Source organism: Dermacentor silvarum, chromosome 3 (genome assembly GCF_013339745.2).
Source record: "Dermacentor silvarum isolate Dsil-2018 chromosome 3, BIME_Dsil_1.4, whole genome shotgun sequence".
NCBI classification, from domain to species: domain Eukaryota; kingdom Metazoa; phylum Arthropoda; class Arachnida; order Ixodida; family Ixodidae; genus Dermacentor; species Dermacentor silvarum.
The window spans coordinates 128,999,808-129,020,161 of record NC_051156.1 but is presented as its reverse complement, the minus strand read 5'-3'; the positions used below and the strand labels follow the sequence as shown (position 1 = coordinate 129,020,161).

Below are 20,354 nucleotides of genomic sequence, written 5' to 3'. Positions count from 1 at the left end.
TGCGCAGTGGGTGCCTCCCGGAGTCCTGGCGCTCCGCGCTCGTGGTGCCAGTACTGAAGAGTGGTAAGCCTCCTCGCAGCCTCGCCTCCTACAGGCCCGTCTCTTAACGTCAGTCCCTGGCAAGACGATGGAGGTGATGGCCCTGTCGAGGCTCCAATGGATAGCGGACATCCGGGGTGTTTTTCCGCCTGAACAGTGTGGGTTCCGCACGCACCGCTCCACGGCCGACTGCCTTGCCGCCGTTGTGGGCACGCTGGAGCAGGCAAGTCGCGACGGCCACGCCGCGTTCCTGCTGCTCTTAGACGTCCAGAGCGCGTTCGACTCCCTGCCCCACGACACCATCATCTCGGCTGTGCGCGCTCTTGGTGTGGAGGGCAGGCTCCTGGCGTACGTGCGGGCCTTCCTAACAGACAGGTGGTCTGTTGTTCGGGTTGGGCGGGCGACCAGCTCGCCCCGTTCAGTGACATGTGGTGTGCCTCAGGGGAGTGTGTTGAGCCCCTTTCTGTTCAATCTTGCACTCGCGCCCATCAGCGAGTGCGTGCGCACCAGTGGGCCCTCCCTGTGCGTACCCTGGTCTACGTGGACGACGTGGCGCTCTTCGTCCGGTGGCCCGCTGGCAACGATGGCACAGATGCGTCTGCAGCTCCAGGCGGCGCCGGATGCGGTCGGCGACTTCCTGCGGGCTATTGGCCTGCGCTTGTCGGCGGCAAAGTCGGAGGCCATCATGGTCCACCCACGCGCTGCTGCCCGGCGCCACACTGGCTGCGTGGTCGTCGACGGTGTTCCTCTTCCCTGGCGGCTGACGGTGCGCTACCTCGGGCTCACCATCGACCATCGCCTGACATGGCTCCCCGCCGTGAAGCGGCTTCGGGCTGCCATGCACCAAGTTGAGGGCGCGGTGCGCGCGCTCCTCGCGCGTGTTGACGGCTGCCCCCCCCCCCCCCGCGTTCGCGGTTGGCATGTACGGTGCAGTGGCGCTGTCCAGGGTCCTGTACGCGCTCCCACTGTGCAACCTGCGACCGCATCTGTGGCGACGCATCGACGGCGACCACCGACGAGTGCTTCGCATGTGCCACGGCCTGCCCAGTGCTTCCCGTGTCGCGGAGACGCTCGCGGAAACAGGCGCCTGGCCCGTCTCCCTCACTGCCGATCTGCGCGCCCTTGGCCACTTGGAGCGCCTCTCCCGTGCCCCCGGTGCCGGCCCCATGCTGTCATACCTGCGCGAGCTGCCGAAGTCGCGTGTGGTGATGCTCATCGAGCTCTTCGACAGCCTGGTCCCTTACAAAAATGAGTTTAGACTGTCTGTAGAATGTCTATAGACTACTTGTAGACAACTTTGCCTTTTTATAGATTTGTTCTTTTGTTGATAAATAATCTATAGGCTGTCTATAGACAAAAGTTGATATGATTTTTATTTATTTTTGTCTACTCACATTCTATAGACAGTCTATAGAAAAAAGTCGATAAGATGTTTGTTTCTTCTTGTCTACTTCCTCTCTATAGACTGTCTATAGAAAAAAGTTGATACAGTCTTTATTTATTCTTGCCCATTCAATGTCTATAGAGTGTCTATAGACAAAAATTGATAAGATTTCTATTTCTTTTTGTCTACTCACTTTCTATAGACAGTCTATAGAAAAAAGTCGATAACGTGTTTGTTTCTTCTTGTCTACTTCCTCTCTATAGACTATCTATAGAAAAAAGTCGATACAGTCTCTATTTATTTTTGTCCATCCATTGTCTGTAGACTGTCTATAGACAAAAGTTAGTAAGATTTTTATTTCTTTTTGTCTACTCCCATTCTATAGTCGGTCTACCGAAAAAAGTTGATAAGTTGTCTGTTTATTTTTGTCTACTTCCTATCTATAGACTATCTTTAGAAAAAGTTGATAAAGTCTCTATTTATTCTTGTCTATTCATTGTCTATAGACTGTCTATAGACAAAGGTTATTAAGATTTTTGTTTCTTTTTGTCTACTCCCATTCTATAGTCTGTCTACAGAAAAAAGTCGATAAGATGTTTGTTTATTTTTGTCTACTTCCTCTCTATAGACAACCTATAGAAAAAAATTCGATACAGTCTCTATTTATTCTTGTCCATTAATTGTCTATAGACAAAAATTAATAAGATTGTTATTTCTTTTTGTCTACTTCCATTCTATAGTCGGTCTACAGAAAGAAGTCAATAATTTGTTTGTTTCTTATTGTGATCTTCCGCTCTATAGACTACGTATAGACCAAAGTCGATACCGTGTCTATTATTCTTGTTGATTCTGTGTTTAAGGACTGTCTATAGGCGACAGTCGATAAGGTGTTGATTATTTTTGTATACGCCTGGTTTACAGATTTTCTATAGGTGAAAGTTGATAAGGTGTCTACTTCTTTTATCTATTCCCCGTCTATAAATTTAGTCTTGACAAAAGTCGTTAAATTGTGTTTTTTGTCTATATCAGCGGTCTATATACACCGTTTATACGCAAAAGTTTTTCTGTTTGCTATTTATTTAGCCGATTGCCACTTTATAGAATGTCTACAGAGAAAAGCAGTAAAGGTCACCATGGTATCTCTGTCATTGAATTACGCAGTTCTTAATTATTATTTTACCAGATAATTAGGTGTTTAAGAGTCTGCTCGCCGAGTTTCATCCAGTATTGCACTGGTTTTTAACATGTAACCTCTGGGCCCGGCACCCTAGTTAGTCGGGAATGCATCCCCGACGATAATTTTTCCTTGCGAACCACACGGAGGCGGAATATATACTTCTATGTGATTGAAATTATTCTTTAATGGTTTCCTATATCCCTCCCGATGAACGCTATAGGGTGGGACATCACCAAAGATCATGTTAACTCGAGCGAACAGACCGTATACCGATTGCAGTAAGCTGTGAGATGAACTAAAGGACAGCCGATATTGTAAACGTCTTATTGATTCAGATTTACTTGCCGTCTATATACAAAAGTCGTTAAACTCGACCCAACCCGTGTACGCTGTAACCAAGTGGAGGTACAGGCGGATAATACGGAGCAACGTTTGATATAAGCCACTGGGATTGTATATACTGCTGACATTTCTTTAAAGCCTTTTTGTAGAGTTTATTATAGATATGGTGTATATATACTTCCGCATTTGTTCACCACATTATATGACCTCCGTAGTCGCTCTCGGCAATCCCAAGACAATCTTTACAGTTGTTTTTCATAGCATTACGTTTGCGGCAGTAAAATAAAGAAAACAAACTGCCGATCCAATCATGTAAATAGATGTTATGAATGCCAGTTTTAGCAAGAAGCGGATTACAAACAGGCATCAAGCTAACATCACAGAGACTTGTAATGTGTATAGCTAACAACGCAGAATTTGCTAGTGTGCGATGAACCGATGTCGCGCATGAGGTGTGCGCCTTATGTGTCGTCTGATTCTCAGATACTCTTTAGGTTCTCCCCATATCTAGGCTGCATCACTAATATCGCGTGGTTTTTCGCAGACTGATATCCCGCGCTATAAATTCATTAAAGCTTCTCGTTCACTTACAATGTGCGCCAGATACTCTGAGCCCACCCAGTCCTTTCCAGGCGCTATATGCCTGTGCGGCCGACCACATGCGTGCGTCATTAGTGTATTGATTGCTTTGACATATCACTGGAACAGACAAATGTGCACTAACATGTGCGCAGGTATCTTATTTGGCAGTATGTTGGAAGCTATGCTAGAAATGCACTGCATTACTCATCGTCGTTGGCCATAATGCTAGCGCCTGACTTGCGTGCTAACGGTTTTTACAAACACTGCGTTCATCCAAGTGTGCGCTCTTGCTCCATGCGATAGCCCACAGCGTTCGTAATACAGCGCGCCAAAGCATTTCCTTCTTCCATGGAAAGAACTGAAAGGTGAAAGCAACCGGTTTCGCGCGCATGGAACGCAGAGAAAGAGAGAGCGAGAGAGAGAGCGCGACCATAAAAAAAGAAAAAAAAAAGAAAAAAAAAAGAAAAGGGCAAAGGGGCGCTCGGGTTTCTCGGAGCACCTACGCCGTCGGCGGCCTCAGCATTTGCGCATGCGCAGCGGCAGCAACGGCGGCGCGCCATCTCTCCGCGTCGATTCGAATTCTCAACGGCTGCGCCAGGCAAGTCAACGCTTGTTGCTGCTGGTGAGCTGCTTGCACCTTTGTGTCTGTGTATTCGTCTCGACTTTGTGGCATCACACGTCAACTGCACTGAACGGTAAGTTTTAACGAAGATGTTTTCCGTCACTAGCTCATGACTAGGTGAGCGTATTTCGTAGCGCGAACCGGCTGCATGTAATGTAGGCGACTCGGGCGTACTGTCGATTTGTCGTTTGGTTTGTAAACGCGCTCGGGTTCTCAATTCTACTTTAAATAGGGCATGTTTAACGGCAAGCGATCGCTCGCGCTTGTTCCTTTTACCGTCATTGTCAATGTCCGTGAAAAAGGAAATACACCATGTTTAACGTGGATACTGAGCAGAAATAAGCGCGGATTGTGTGTGTTAAGCGGCGTACTGTGGGCAGGTCTCGTTTTGTGGCGCTCGATCGGCGGCCATAAACGCTGCGCTGCCTGTCTAATAAAACTCATCTAAAGCGCTTTATGTATATACCTCGAAATTATGCTAGAGTGATGAATTGTCTAAAAGAGACGTACAGTTGAATAAATGCTAGCGTACTCAGAGGAAAGGCCGTGTTTGCGGGTCATGCATCAGCAGCGTGTGCTGCCGTTTTCGTAAGTAAAAAGTAGCAGTATTTATGGGGCTCCTGGCAACCAGTATAAATATATATAACCGCAAAAGCTTTCAGAGCACGAAACTCGCGATAAGCCCAGTCAATCGCAGCTTCGCAACTTAACCGAAAGAATTGGAAAACAATAAATTAGTGGTTCGGCGAAGCACCCTTTACACGTTTGAAACTGAAGCCATTGGTTTGAGGAGAGTTTGAGGATTTTCTGTGCTGTGCTCGTGTTGCCATGAATTACGAACTTGGCCAAGCCCTTGTCTGCTTTATTAAACAAGTGCTTCAATTCAGCTGAATCTAATAGTGCATTTCACGTGACTGACGTGTTATTCGTTATAATTATAATTATGTACTGGCAGTAATTTGGCAAGCATTAAACCACAATATTTTTATTGCCCCTAAACTGCGGGTGTCATAGACTGCCAGGGAATTTTCATGAAAACAGCCAGGGAAAGGTTGAAAAAACACCAAGGAAATTGAAAATGTCAACATAGGTATGCTGTCTTGTTATTTCCATACAATGTTTCCAGAGAATCGCTGTCTTAAACATATTTTTGAAGCATTTCACCTCCCAAAAAATTACAAATAGGTACGATTTTCTGAAAAAGAAATGAAAGTGAAGCATGCTGACATGGGGGGGGGGGGGGGGGGCATTTCTTACTCAATCTTTTTGCATTGCGTAAGTGTCCTGAACCTCGAAACTCTAGAAAAAATACTTATGTTATAGAGCGCCTTCAATTATTTACTGTGATAGCATTCATTGTAATGACAGTTTCAGTTTTGTTTCCCAGAAGGTGCATATGTGTCGTGCCACAACACAGAAAGTGCTCACGGGGTATTTCTTGTGCTCATGTGGTATACCTAACTTGCAACCGTGTCAGCATTCCAGAAAGATATGATTATCTATAGGAAACTAAGTGACCATATTGACACAATCAATCCATCTGCCTTTTATTGAAGTTATGGCCAATGTATCAGTTAAGAGTACGAGAAAGACATTTAAATGTGTATTAAGGAAAATAAATTACAATCTTTGGCATGATACGTTCAATACTCCAGTCACTCTTCTGAGCATATCATTCCGCGCGGGTATATTTAATTACCAGCCAAAAATGTAAGCAGTCCAACTGGGTAGCAGCCTAGTTTCAGCAATTAATATAGAGGTCATTTGGGCTAATTAAGTACATTACGTGTCATATATATGGCCTTGTCAAAAAATGTAACATACTGTTGCTGGCACCAGCAGCAATTGTAACAGTTTAATTTTTTACCATACGGTAGAGTGAAACATTATGCGATGGTACTGTTTTGTATTGACAAGCAGCCATTAGGCATAGTTAAACCGTATTAAGGATTGACTTAAGCGGTTTGAGCGAATATATTAAGCTGCTTAATGAACGTACAAAAAATACACATTTGTTATTTTTGCCTCACATTGTTGTATCTACATATTTGCAGCATGCACCTGCAGCACCTTCGGAACGGCTTACACGTAGATCAAGGCCAGCCTGGAAACCATGCTTGCCAAGGGGAAGCAGCTGTAAATATGTAAATATTCTCTTTTGATGATAGCATAAGACATGCATTTTAATAAATTAATGTATTATATCGTTCAATAAAAACAGTTATTTCAATATCGGTGCACGTGTTTTCTTTGTTGCACTGCATGAGTCTGCACTAGTGGAATAGTGGAATTGCTTGAAATATTTGTTTCTGCAACATATGAGAGTGCAGCTGGTTCAGGATCATTAATAATCTATTAACATGAATGCATAAATGCAGATGGGAAGCAACAGGTGCACATGCATAATTACATGTTCAAAATTTTGTTGCTGCCATATGTAAACAAAAATTTTAACTAACTTGCAGATAGTAGATTTCATTCAAGCGAATGCATTGCATGCAACTAAACTTTCTTCAATGTGCAATTGCACAAATGCTCATGCAGCTTTACATAATGATTCACGGCTGCATACACTTTAGATTTTTGACTGCTTCCATCTGCATGCATGCTTTTTTATGTACAGTTCCCTATGTATGTTCCCATATGCATACTGGGTACAATAAATTTTTGTAGACATTTCCAATAAACTGCTTATTAGCAAACCCCAGCAGCGAGTGTTTATAGAATAACATTGCCTGCCGAAACATAGTTGGCAAAATGTGGTGTATTATCTAGTATATATGGTGTCCCAGTAATTTTAGCCAAGCTGGTCAATGAAAATGAAAGGTTAAAAAACAACTCGCTGCAAGATATATGATCCTAAAAAGACCTACAGGTCAGACCTCTGAATTCACGGCCGAATGCACGCCATAGGTCTTAAAATCGGATCTTATTGCAGTGTCTTTTCTTAATATTATTTTTCATTGAACAGCTTCACTAAATTTAAGTTAGCTGGGACACCCTGTAAAATTGTAAGGCTGAAGTCTATAGATTAGCAATAGACTGATCTACAGGAACTCTCTGTAGGCAGACTGTACCACATTCTACAAAAAGTGTAAGGCCATAAGTCCATAGACAGACTATATACTGGTCTATAGGAATAGTTTATAGTCTGTAGACATTTCATAGACATGTCTACAAAAGTAAAACTATATAGGCCTATAGACTTTTGTCTATAGACACTCTGCAGACATTTGTCTACAAAAGTGAATTTTCATTGATCTATAGACCGTCTATAGTCAGTCTATAGACTCAGACATTTTGTAGACTAGTCTACAAATAGTGTATGGCCATAAGTCCATAGACTGTCTATAGACTGGTCTATAGGAATAGTCTATGGATAGTCTATAGCCATCGGTCTATAGACATTTTATAGACTTATTTCTACAAAAGCAAAACTATATAAGCCTATAGACATTTGTCTATAGACATTCTATAGACATTTGTCTACAAAAGTGAAATTTTATTGATCTATAGACAGTCTATAGTCAGTCTATAGACTCAGACATTTTGTAGACTAGTCTACAATTAGTGTATGGCCATAAGTCCATAGACTGTCTGTAGACTAGTCTAAAGAAATGTCTACAAAAAGTCTGTTGACTTCATAGACAAATGTCTACACACTTTATATAGACTTTCTACAAAAATTTTTGTAAGGGGTGGTCGACGCCCCGGCCTCCCCTGCTGCCTGGCGGCCACCAAACCAGCGTGTGCCGTTGCGAATGTGCCTCCACCTGCCGGGCGTCCGCTCCAAGCGCCGCACGCCTCGTTGCGCTGTGGTGCAGGAGGCTGCTGCTCGGATACACGACGACCTGGTGGGGAGGGCACACCTGTACACTGACGGTTCTGTCGGCCAGGATGTTTCCGCGGCCGCCGCCTGCGTTGTGCCGCACCTCGATGTCGCGAGACAGTGCCGCCTGTCCTACCGAGCTTCCTCCACCACAGCGGAGCTTGTGGGACTACATCTGGCAGCCGACATCCTCGAAGAGTCGCCGTTCCTGAACCGAGTGGCAATTCTTTGCGACTCGAGGTCCGCTTTGCGCCAGTTGCAGCTCGACGAGCGTGCGCCGCCACTGGCACAGCGCGTTGGCTGCAGGCTGCATGCTCTACAGCGACAGGGGTGCGACCTGTGCCTCCAGTGGATACCATCGGTGTCGCCGGGAACGAGGCACCTGACGACCTGGGAAAGCACGCCCACGATCCCCTATCCCCGCTATCGACGCGAGTCAACTCGTTCGACGTGGCGCGGTTTCACTTAAAACAGGAGCTCGCGCTGCGTCACCCCGACAGCGGCGTCGCGCGGGGTTGCCCGCCACGCCTGCTTCCGGAATCCGGCTTCACAAGGAGAGAGCGAGCCTTCCTCCTCGCACTCCGGACCGGTTCCGTCTGGCCCACCGAGCGCAAACACCGCCTCCGCGGAGCCTCCTCGCCCCTCTGCCAGGACTGCGGCGCTGTCGAGACGCTGCAAACATCTGATGTGTGAGTGCAGTGCTTTATCGACGGCGCGCGCTACTTTCGCCCGCGTGTACCGCGGGCAGAACCTCCCCTGCTTGACGGTGGAGGACCTCCTGCACCCTTCGGGCTGCACATCGAGCCACGGCAAACTCTTCAGCGCACTGCTGAACTTTGCCGACGACGTGGGCTTGGTCGACCGCCTGTAGGCCCCCCTCTGGACACCCAGCGGCTCTTTCGGGGCCGTCCGGGGTGCTGCGTTGGGGTCCGGCGGCTGTCTTTTGGCGACTCCGTCCTTCCTCTGCTTCGTTGTGTGTGTGTGTGTGTGTGTGTGTGTGTGCGTGTGCGTGTGCGTGTGCGTGTGTGTGTGTGTGTGTGTGTGTGTGTGTGTGTGTGTGTGAGCGCGCGCGGTTGAGGGGTCCTCTATTGACAGACAGTTATCGCGCTGCACTTTAACCCAATCTTTCACCCTTTCCAACTATAACCTCTTTCTCTCTCCCCGTCGCCTTGGCGCTTCGCACGTTTGATTCCAAGCGCCTCGACCTCGTCCGCCTTTCTCGTTTTTCGCCTACGCCTTTTTTTTGGCATGCTTCGTACAGTCTGCAGTTTCGGCACACGCGCTTGAAATTTCCTTGCCCCTTTGGATTTCACAGTGCGACTGCCTTGGTGAAAGTTAGCTCGTCATCATGAAGTCTCTCTTCAGGTGGTCTAGCTTCATTACTGCCATCGATAGCATGCAGTCGGCCCTTGCTTCCGAAACAGCCTCGCTAAACGGCGAAACAAGTGTGCCTTCGCGCTTGTCACTGTGTCCGTTTACTGGCACCACAGCCCTCTCAGCGCTGTCTAAACTAGTTATGTTGTTCTCATCCTGGCCTTCGCAGCCGGCCAGGAGTTCTAGGGCGGAAAAACCACCGCTCTTTTTGGTGACCACATTCACCTCGCTTCCGGCTACTAACACGTCTGACTCGTCACTGCTTACAGCTGCCTCTGGAATCGTTCCATGGTCGTGTGACCGCTGCTCAATAGGGAATGCGCCTATCAGTCTCTGAGTCTCCTCACGTGCGCTGGTAATTTCACGGAAACGCACCAAAGAGCGACGTTGCCGTTTACCGACGCATGAGGCAGCCTGGAGACTAAGTGCTCATTTATCAGTCCCAGGTGACACTTCCTGGCCGCGAGAACCAACAAGCGTGAAGAGCACTTGATAGCTTCCCCGTATGTCGATGAGGCCTCCTTTGTCCCGAAGGACCGCCAGACACAACAGCCTGCACAACCAAGCGCATCTTGTATGAGACCGCGCAGCTGCGAAAGACTTTCTGCCAAACAGTTTATTCATACAATAAAGACACCACAATTGTCTGAGACACTTGGGAGCCCAAGAGCCCATGTCGTAAAAAAGCCCTGAGTAGTAAATTCAGCAAGCAATAGTTCGCGCTTTGTGCTGCACAATCTGATGCTTACTAGGGACTTGGCCGCTGTTCCGTTCAGAAATTCCTCCGTGAAGCTGCACATAAACAGTCGAAGTCCTTTGGCGAATACGGTGTTTTGCTAAGGTTTTACGCTGGTGGCCTCCTTGAGCTTGTACGGGGACGACTGCGACGTAGGCTGCGTGTTCATGCGCTCTTGAGATAGGGACCCCAGAGGTATGTGACTGATAAGGTGTACGTTTATAGCTGAGTGTTATCAACCAAGCCAAGGTTTTCCACATTGAGACGCTAATGTTGCCATATAACCACATACATGCTGTGTGCCAGTTTAATTCCAAAAAAGGGAGCACTCTTTTCACACCAGATTTTGTTACATGTTTCGTAGGTGTATCTTTAAAGCAAAATTGATATCTAAGGTCATTACAATGACTGCTTTGTTTCGTTTGTCAGCACAACTACCGCGACGAAATCATTGAAGCTCCCAAACCACAAGTCATTAAATTCAGCGGTCAATAAATACGCATGATTGACATGAGACGCTGAATACGAACGTATGATTACTCCTAACGGCCACATTTACGCTGTGCATTCGTTAAACACCATGGGTGGACGCTGCTTTAGCTGACATTCTCAAAATTGGGGTACCTAACATGTGTGTTATGCAATATTGAATCTCACGAGGTCAGATTGAAGAAATGTCCGGAGAAATGTTACGGTTGGCCGTAAATCCCGTTTGCAATAAACACAGGTTCTTCGTGTTGTGCGATAAACATGCTCCTGAACAGTGAATTTGTGGTCTGCCCACCGAGAAGAGCACTTGCTCGGCGCAAGTGACAAGCATTTTACAAGATTTGACTGTTACTACTGTCAGTTCATGGGTTAGCCCATGGACTTCATGTGCACTTGGAGGTGGGCCGAAGCGCTTCTCTGCTAAGTCGAGCAATGCGCACAAGAACATTAGTTAAATATTTCTTGCAAGGAAATAGCAGACTACAGACATTACTAAGTCATATACCAGCAGCTTACCGCTATCCTAGAAAGTAAAAGTCAGTAATGATCGCATTCTACCGGTGCTGACATAGGCCGAGACGTAGAGGTTAACCAAGGAGTTTGAGAATAAGTCAAGAACTACGCATCAAGATGGAACGAAAGTTGCTATGCATAACGTTAGGAGACAGGATGGCAGCGGTGTGGAATAGAGAGCAAACTTGGAGTAGCTCCCATTCTAGTTGATATTAAGAGGAAGAAATGGAGTGGCGCAGGCCACGTAATGCATAGGGCTGATAACACGTGCTCTGGAGGAGTAACCGAACGGGTACCGAGAGATGGGGAGTGAAATGGCGTACGGCAACAAACTAGATTGTGCGAAGAAAATAGGAAATTGGCTGGCGCGAGTTGGAGTCAGACGGTGCAAGACAGGGGTAAATGGATATCTATGGGAGATGCCTTCATCTCGCAGTAGACGTAAATAGGCACTGATTGGGATGATCCTACATATCTGAACATTTCAGTCGGTCATGACCATCAGTGGTGGTGCCGGGTTTAACAACGTTGATGTGTTTGGCAGTTTTTTCACGTTTTTTTTTAGTATTGCACTTCCGAGGGGTCACAGGGGCTTCTAACTAATGTTCATTGGGTACGTTAATCTTCTGCTGGTCTAAGATGTACTCATGAGGGGCGTGTCCCAAGGACGCCTGCAACGTTTAGCCGTCAGCCTCGTCTGATGAGCACGTGTGATTGATGTGCCTTCATAGTTCGAAAATAGGAACATCAGTTCACCATTCTTTCACGCTAGTGTGGTTGGGCTTGTAATTTCTCTCAACTTCTTTCACACGATACCCGTTAAGTCACGTGAGCACTGGCTAGTAATAATCTTACCAGGGCACGTACAGCGCCTATCAATGGAAGCTGCTCTAAACAAGAACTTGTTTCATATCATTTTAAGATCCTCGCTAAGTCCTCTCAAGCGGAAGGAGAAAAAAAGCCTCCTTTTAGAGTAAAAAAGCGCCCTTTGCTTTGCCCTAAGCGCGCGCTGCTGCAGAACCTCAAAATCATATTTGCGATTTGCTTGACTGCTATATTTTCAGCGCCTAAGAACATATGTCATCCGAGTGGTCATTCGGAACAAAGAACATAAGGTATGTCTATAAAAATTCTAAAATTATGGTAATAATTTATTTTGCCTGTGGCGCCTGGTTTCCAGATAAGCATCTGTAGTGAGTACTTGGAAGTCTTTGAGAGAATCATAGTAAATATCATCATGATATTAAAGTCAGCTGCTTTGTTACGTGCTGGGGATATGCAGCTTCCAACGTACCCATGCGGTGCGTATACGTTGTTTCATTGGAGGGATGGGATGTTGTGTTATTGTATGACTGTGGGAGTGTCCTGCTTAAATACAAGCATCAGCATCTTCCAAATTGTTCTAAAAGACACCAGAGTTGCAAACTTTCTTGAAGAGACAGTGTTCTGGGAAAGCATAGCATTGAGAAATGCAGCTATGTACATAATGCATGCTATTTTGTGAAAGCTTATATGGGGCGATCATCTTTAAGTTCTACAGAATTTTAGAAAATCGCTTGTGGCAGATAGCATAATTCCATTCCTTGAGCTAGAATGTTCAGAGAGGTGGACATTACGTGCCACAGGTGATTTTTCACAATTGCGTAAAGCATATTGAACACCCCGTATATATGCTTCTATGAAATGTCCTACTGCACTCTCAAATTAGCAATTTTAATGCCACTGTGAGCGGCTACATGCTGCACATACGTCTTTTTAATTTTGTCGCCTTTTGGTCTTCAATTTTACCTACTAAGATCAGTTGAATTGTAGTGTTCCTCCTGCTCAGCTCCATTTTTTATTAGTAGTCTCATTGAGTCAGACGAATGTATGTTTACATATCACCATGCCTATAAACATACCTATACTGCTCACTGGAACCTTAAGGATGTCTTGCTATTCTACAAGCTTTAATAACAATCTGTGCAATGAATAGCGGAACCTCTTCATATGCCATTTTTTTTGTTTTCACTGCAGTTGAATCCCTTCCACAAGATTCCAACTTTCTCTGATGATGGCTTCATTATATATGAAAGGTAAGGTCCATAATGTAAATCGCGGTATATCTCGGTGGACGCTGAATACTATTAAAGCTTGCAAACCTAACGCTCTGAAAACAAAGTCGTACCAACGCTATGGCTCAGTGTGCTTTATAGCAAATTGTGTGTAAGAGCAGGTAATGCTAGAGGTAATCATGGTACTAGTTGCCGTTCAATGTGTTCTTGTGTTTTGTGCCCAACAGCGTGTTTTATAACATTTCGTTGTCTCAATGTGGAATCAGGAATGTAGCAAAATTTAGCAAGCTCTAGCGTAGTTTTTAAGGTAGTGTAAAGAAAAACTACAATAGAAACTCAAATTAAACAGCATGGAACGGCAAAAAACCATGCGTAAGGCATCACTGCATTGTGGCTTCGGGTGATAGTGGAGTTACTTTGGTCACGGGACTGTGACTACTAGCGATTATCGTGTCCTGGTTTTTATTACATATGAAAATTTGTTGACAGACTTCGGACTATAAATAAACGAAGTATAAAATTATACTGGCAGCATGCATGACTGGAGGAGACAGTATTACAAGAGCGAAAATGGGACAGAAATCTTGATTCTTTGATCGAGTGCTAAAGAGCACGTCTTAATTTAGTAGCTACAGATGAATCCCCGTTTACTAGTTGTAAGCTTCCAAATTATACCTTTTACAACGAACCTTCAGCGCGTTTTTACAACGATGCTATCGCATTCCAGCTCACGCAGTCCGCATTAGAGTGGCTGTCCTTAGCGCTGCTTCCGGTTCTCTGCTTGAATACGTGACTTCTTTCCGCAGTTCGGCTATCTGCTACTATCTGCTGAGAAAACACGCCCCCGAGAACGAGCTCTACCCGAACTGCCCCAGGGCCCGTGCGCGTATCGACCAAGCTCTCGCCACGATTACCAGCACCATCCAACCTCACTACTTCAAGTTCTTGGTGAGTTTATGTGCATACACAACATGAATTATTGGAAGATTAGTGCTCTGACGTTTAGTAATATTCATTTTCATGTCCATTTTATGTGCTGTACCCGGTCAGTGCAATGAATTAATCATTTTTTCCCACTTTCCATTGTTATCCTCTATAAAAGCCGTTGTTTTTTTTTTCCTCGTAGCCTATGGGTGGACGAATAGGTTCGGTTACGAACTGAACATTAGGCGTGAACTATTCGCATTCGAAAATTAACTATCCAATGTTTTCTAACATCGGAAACTAACGAAATATTTCGAAACAATTGGCTGCTCCAATTATCTTACTGTTGTCCTTCTAATAAGCAAAATATAGAGAATTATCAGAACTAAAACAAAGACAGAAACGTTCAATGCAATGGAGAAACAAAATAGGTAAATCAAGCTTTCTTTTGGGCTTTGCGGAAATTCCTACACACCTTGCGATTTTGCTTGTAGTCTTGTGTAGTGTTTCTGACTGTTTACCCAGGTTGCAGTTTTTTTTTTACGCTTTAACCATGCAGTGACGTTTGCCTTGCAACGGACCCTTTTACAATGTCTCCGGCACACAAGCCCTTCAGCAGCTTTTTCTCTTCTTTTTCCTCAACTTGTGCTCTTTCTTGATTATATATTTATTTTGCGTTTGTGAAAGTTAGTTGTAAAGCAACCATTCATTCTCGGAAAATCTATTTGCCATCAGGTGTTCAAAACGTTGAGAGGCTATTCGTGCAGTTATTCTATCAACAGTTAGTCATCGTGTGTTTAAAACAGATTCTAATTGTCCGTGATAGCTGGCTGTATTTTTTTCCCTAGTGAGTACAGGAGTAGTACCTAACATAACGAAATAAATATGTCTACTCTAAATATATGCGCCTGTATTTCACTGTTCCATATCAAGCCTGTCAAGCTCACTAGTGGCGTATTGCTTGGGTTTTAGCATCAGCGTATATTGACACGAGTCCTTGCTTACCTTATTCTGGTGACCACGTTCACCTGCTAACAAATCTTAAACATTGTCGCTCAGCGCAAGATGCCGCCTACAGGTATCAGATCTTAAGAACACAACATTCTCGATTCTTGTAGCCGACTCTATCTATTGCCGGAGTTGTCGCTGAACCTTTTGTAATCAGATTGCATGCGGGACGCGAATAGTCTTGCCCATTCTAGAACTTGTGCGAGCACTAGCGACTGCGCTGGAACGCTCGATGAGTCAAGTACAAATAGGCGTCGCGCGTGAGTCACAGATCAGATTTCGACGATCGACAAGTGTGCTCACCACTGTCATTGAGCTGAGGGTTACTTGTTTTACTGGGCACAGGTTCTCCAAATAAAAAGTTAAATTCGTAACTCAGCGTTTTGACGCTGGGTTTTTTTTTCGACGTCACTACTATGTGACAATATTTTATAATAAATAAAATTGAGTGGAGTGTACATTAATGCTACACACAAACACAAAATGACATTAATGCTGGGCTTTAAAGTTTACAACCAGTCTGCAAAGTATCAAACAAAGAGGAGAGAAGGGCACTCAATAACAGGGCTAAATCACGTAACATCATGCATCGACACAGTTTGGGTGTCGATTTTAATCGATACCCCAACTGTGAAGAGGAGCCTTAAAAGGCGCATCTTCAAATATTTGGGCACCGAGTTTCACAGAAATCAGTAGCTTACGCAAAAAAGGGGGTGATAAGAAATCGCCAACCTATGTAAGGAACATGAACAGTCTGGCTTGGGCATATCTGGATTGGAGCGGCATATGACGGTGACGATGACGATACACTTCATTAAATAAAAAGTTAGAGTAGCAGTTCTGGAGAAGGTCCCTCAGTCCAGGGTCCCGCCGGGCACGCCTTTCATCGCTCCAGCTATGAAGGTTGCAAGGTACCGCTAAGCCAGCCATGATGCTGCGAGAGTCAACCAAGCAGCCGTAGGGGTAGGGGTTATGTTGGGGGAGGGGGGGGGGCAGGAGGGGAGGACCACAGTATGTGATAGCCATTGGGATGACCGCCGCACCTGTGACATTGTGGAGGTGGCTCTTCCGCGAATGAGCGAATGAGATGTAGACGTGTGGGAGAAAAAAGAGAGCCCGTCTGGGGCTTGTCGGATGAGGACGCCGTGTGCGCGAGATACACCGAGTTGTAAAGGTGGAAACGCGCGGTGGGCAAGTCGATAGGGCTGGAGAGAAATGGGAGGAGGTCGGGAATTATGTGAGCTTGGCCTGGGGAAGTCGGGAGCCTGGCGAAGAGTGTCACAGGTGAGCCGATTATCCCGTTGGTTCCCCGACAATCCGGCGTGGCCAGGTACGCCCACACGACCTCAACTGGTGTACTAATGAAAATACAAAAATGTTTGCAGCACGCAAAAGCACATTTGCACAGTGAAGTCTAACATGGATGTGCGAATCTAATAAAGTGTAGCGCGGACACTTCACCTGTCAAAGTCAACTCTTCCGAAGCCTGAACAAAATGAATGCAATGAATCCCCATGAGTAAATGAGTAATGTCTTCCATATCTACTGACTGCTTTCACTAATACGTCACGACGTTTCCTGGCTCTACTCAACGTTATAGGAAAATTCCACATACGTTTTGGCAAGTCAAAAAGGAACAAACGCATTTATTTATTGCTCAGGATTCCTTTTTTTTTCTTGTTTAGCTAGGAGGGGTAATCATAGCACGGAGAAGCACATATGTACAGAAAACGAGATAACTGCAACGATAAACTAACAACAAACAACGAGATAACTAAAACGATAACTGCAAAGAAACAAGCTTTGCTGCTTGCGGTTCCCGAGAGTTACAATTGAGTGTTGTTCTGTATTTGTTTATCGCGGTAGTCATCCCCAGATGCATAAGAAAATTTCGTAGCGTGGCCAACATGTGGTTTACTTGACGCCGTGCGGAACATAAGAAATTCCCCACAACCGCCACAATCACAACCATATGAAACTGCGAAAGAGAATCCGGTGCTATTTCAATGTGCCACTCTCCGCAAGAATCCCAGCGATAAGCACAAGACAGTTGAATCCGAACATGACTTTCTCATCAAGGAGAATGAACATGAGTGCCTCTTGACATTGTGGAACGGCACTCTGCAATCCGGTTTCACAACAGTGCTGTGTACGTACACCTATTCAAGATTATTTAAGCGCACTTAAGAAAGATTAAGCCTTATTGCGTATGATTAACATAAGTTATTAAGGCTATACAGTATCAAGTGTATCTAAGATGGTTTAAGCCTAATCAAGAAGAATTAGGTTAACCAATCAATTACTACTGATGAACGCTTTATAATAATTGTCTAAAGAATAATTCATTGCCCTCCATTGCTCTTAGTAGTGCCAGAAAACCTTCGCCCTGCGGTTTTTCGTTCGATGCACGATGACATTACGTCCGGCCACCTTGGCTTCGCACGCACACTACACCGGCTCCGCCAGAGGTTTTTCTGGCCGAAACTCTGGATAACAACGAAGCATGTACGTCGCCAGCTGTGCTGTTTGTCAGCGCCACAAGCAAACAACGACTGGCCCTGCAAGTTATTTGCAACCTGTCACGCCACCGACGTCGCCTTTTGAAAAAGTTGGCATTGACTTGCTCGGACCACTCCCGAAGACAACATCTGGCCACCGGTGGATTATAGTGTGCGTGGATTACTTAACTCGTTACACGGAAACAGCGGCACTTACATCTGCCACAGCAGCTGATGTCTCTTCCTTCCTGCTGCACCGCGTCATCTTACGTCACGGCGCTCCACGGGTTGTTATCAGCGATCGTGGACTGCAATTTCCTGCCGACGTTGTTGAAGGACTTCTGTGACTTTGTGGTTCTTCTTATCGGCATTCCTCTCCTTACCACCCGCAAACTAATGGTCTCACTGAGCGGACGAATCGCACCCTTACCAACATGCTGTCCATATATGTCGACGCTGACCACAAAAACTGGGACGCCGTCTTGCCTTTCGTTACGTACGCGTACAACACTGCTAAGCATGAAGTTACTGCATATGCGCCGTTCTTTTTGCTTTACGTACGCAATCCACGCAACTTTCTGGACACTCTCCTACCCTTCCAGCATCATGATGACCTGTCCATCGCTCAGACTTTGTGTCGTGCAGAAGAAGCACGGCGACTCGCACGTCTGAGGACATTGTCCTCACAGGGCCACAGCAAGAGTATCTACGATGCCCGGCATATTCCCGTGAGCTTTTCGCCCGGTTACTATGTTTGGCTGTGGACACCAGTTCGCAAAAAAGGGCTATACCGCAAGTTTCTCGCCACCTACTCTGGACCCTTCATCATTCTCGCTCGTCTAAGTGACGTAAGCTACGTTGTCGCCCAACTGACTGCAGATAACCGGCGTTCGCGCGTGACACAAGTTGTTCATGTGGCTCGCCTCAAGCAGTATTATCACCGACTCATTTAACTCGCTCGGCGAGCTTCGTCTGCCCCCGGGGAAAATGTAGCGGCAATGCGCGGAGGTTAGAAGAAGAAAAAGAGGTGGCGTGGAGCGCGTGCTTGAACTGGGCGGTTGATCGTACCACACTGGTTTTCGCCTTCGGCTGCTCCCTTCATGTGTTATCATCTATCATCACCTGTAAATAAACCCATACCTTCGTAACAATATAATTAAGACTATTCAACAACCAAAAAACAGAGCAACCATCGCCATCGTACCACCAGACGCCTTCGGTCTCACAAGTCTCACGAGAGAAAATCTGCGGTAATCTTTGGCTTAGGGTGTACCATTAATGCTTTGTATGCTGTATCTGCCAGAATAGCTTTGCTATCTGTTTTAACTCAAATAATATTTCTTTGCAAAAGAGGGGGGTGTTTATATGGACTGAACATTACATTTTCCACTTGTATGACTAATTAACGGCGAGCGTAAACTCTTGTTATGAGCTTAGTTATCAACGGCAAATTGATTGTTGCCTCTCGTTAGGTTTGCTTCCGTGCCCACACGCATTGGTAATCAATAAGGGCTGTTGTAATATCTGCGGCATATCGCACTAATTATGTGAGCGACATCGCTAATCTGCTATCCGGCCGATGGTGATGTACGAATGGGATGCTGATGAAATTTACCGTTTTCTTACAGATACCGCGCTTTTATAAATTGAAGAAGCCCACAGCAGAGAATGTGGAGCAGTTTGAGGAGAACGTGGTCAAGGGTTTCGAGCACGTACTGGGAGACGGAAACTACGTGCTGGGTGACAAGCTCAGCGTCGCTGACCTCAGCTTGGTGGCTCACCTCGCCTTTGTTCTTGAGGTAAGCAGTGCTGCAAACTACATTTTGCAGCCGTGTGTAACCAGCATATACCGATCCGCAACAGCAAGAATTAACATGCCATGTATCGCGTAGGTGCCTCTTTTATATATATATATCTTAAAACGGGCGGTGCCGAGCAACTCGAACGCGTGCATATCAGGATGCGACGATATTACACACGTGGGCAAAGTGGACGTAACATGTTTCTATCCCCCCCACCCCTTTTTCGCTCATGTTGGTAATACACCGGCGTAACTCAGTGGGCAGTGTTCTTAAAGATAATATTTCAAAAGGCGACCCTAATTTCAAAACCTTTCAGTTAGCAACGTCGAGAGCTTAGGCCCTAATAGCATGCGTATTTCTTGGAACTATTCGTAACTTTCCTGTTTCGCTATAGCAGTATTTTCTTCCTGACCGAAACTCTGGTATAACGTCGCAAATATGTTGCGACTAAGTGCCTTAAATACGCATATTAAGAAAAGAGCTTGCCGTCTCGACGTTGATCTCTGAAAGTTGTTCAGTTTCGGGCAGCCTTCTGAAACATATTTTTTTTTTCGAATATTCTGCCCATCGAGTTACGCTGGTGCACTACCGTGACGTTCAACAGAGCCCAAAATTTGAGAACTTGGAGAGTTTGATGAAATCCTCTCTGACAGACAGACAGACAGACAGACAGACAGACAGACAGACAGACAGACAGACAGACAGACAGACAGACAGACAGACAGACAGACAGACAGACAGACAGACAGACAGACAGACAGACAGACAGACAGACAGACAGACAGACAGACAGACAGACAGACAGACAGACAGACAGACAGACAGACAGACAGACAGACAGACAGACAGACAGACAGACAGACAGACAGACAGACAGACAGACAGACAGACAGACAGACAGACAGACAGACAGACAGACAGACAGACAGACAGACAGACAGACAGACAGACAGACAGACAGACAGACAGACAGACAGACAG

The 20,354-nt window shown here is 45.6% G+C and overlaps 1 protein-coding gene across 1 annotated transcript in view; it reads left to right on the top strand.

Annotated features, from left to right (window-relative positions):
- The window catches only part of LOC119445778 (glutathione S-transferase 1-like), a 603,258-nt gene that overhangs the window by 7,787 nt on the left and 575,117 nt on the right, over positions 1 to 20,354 (top strand). Inside the window, exons 2-4 of the mRNA XM_037710055.2 lie at positions 13,104 to 13,162; positions 13,948 to 14,089; positions 19,200 to 19,370. Of these exons, the coding sequence (XP_037565983.1) occupies positions 13,104 to 13,162; positions 13,948 to 14,089; positions 19,200 to 19,370 (372 nt within the window). The remainder of the gene's footprint in view (positions 1 to 13,103; positions 13,163 to 13,947; positions 14,090 to 19,199; positions 19,371 to 20,354) is intronic.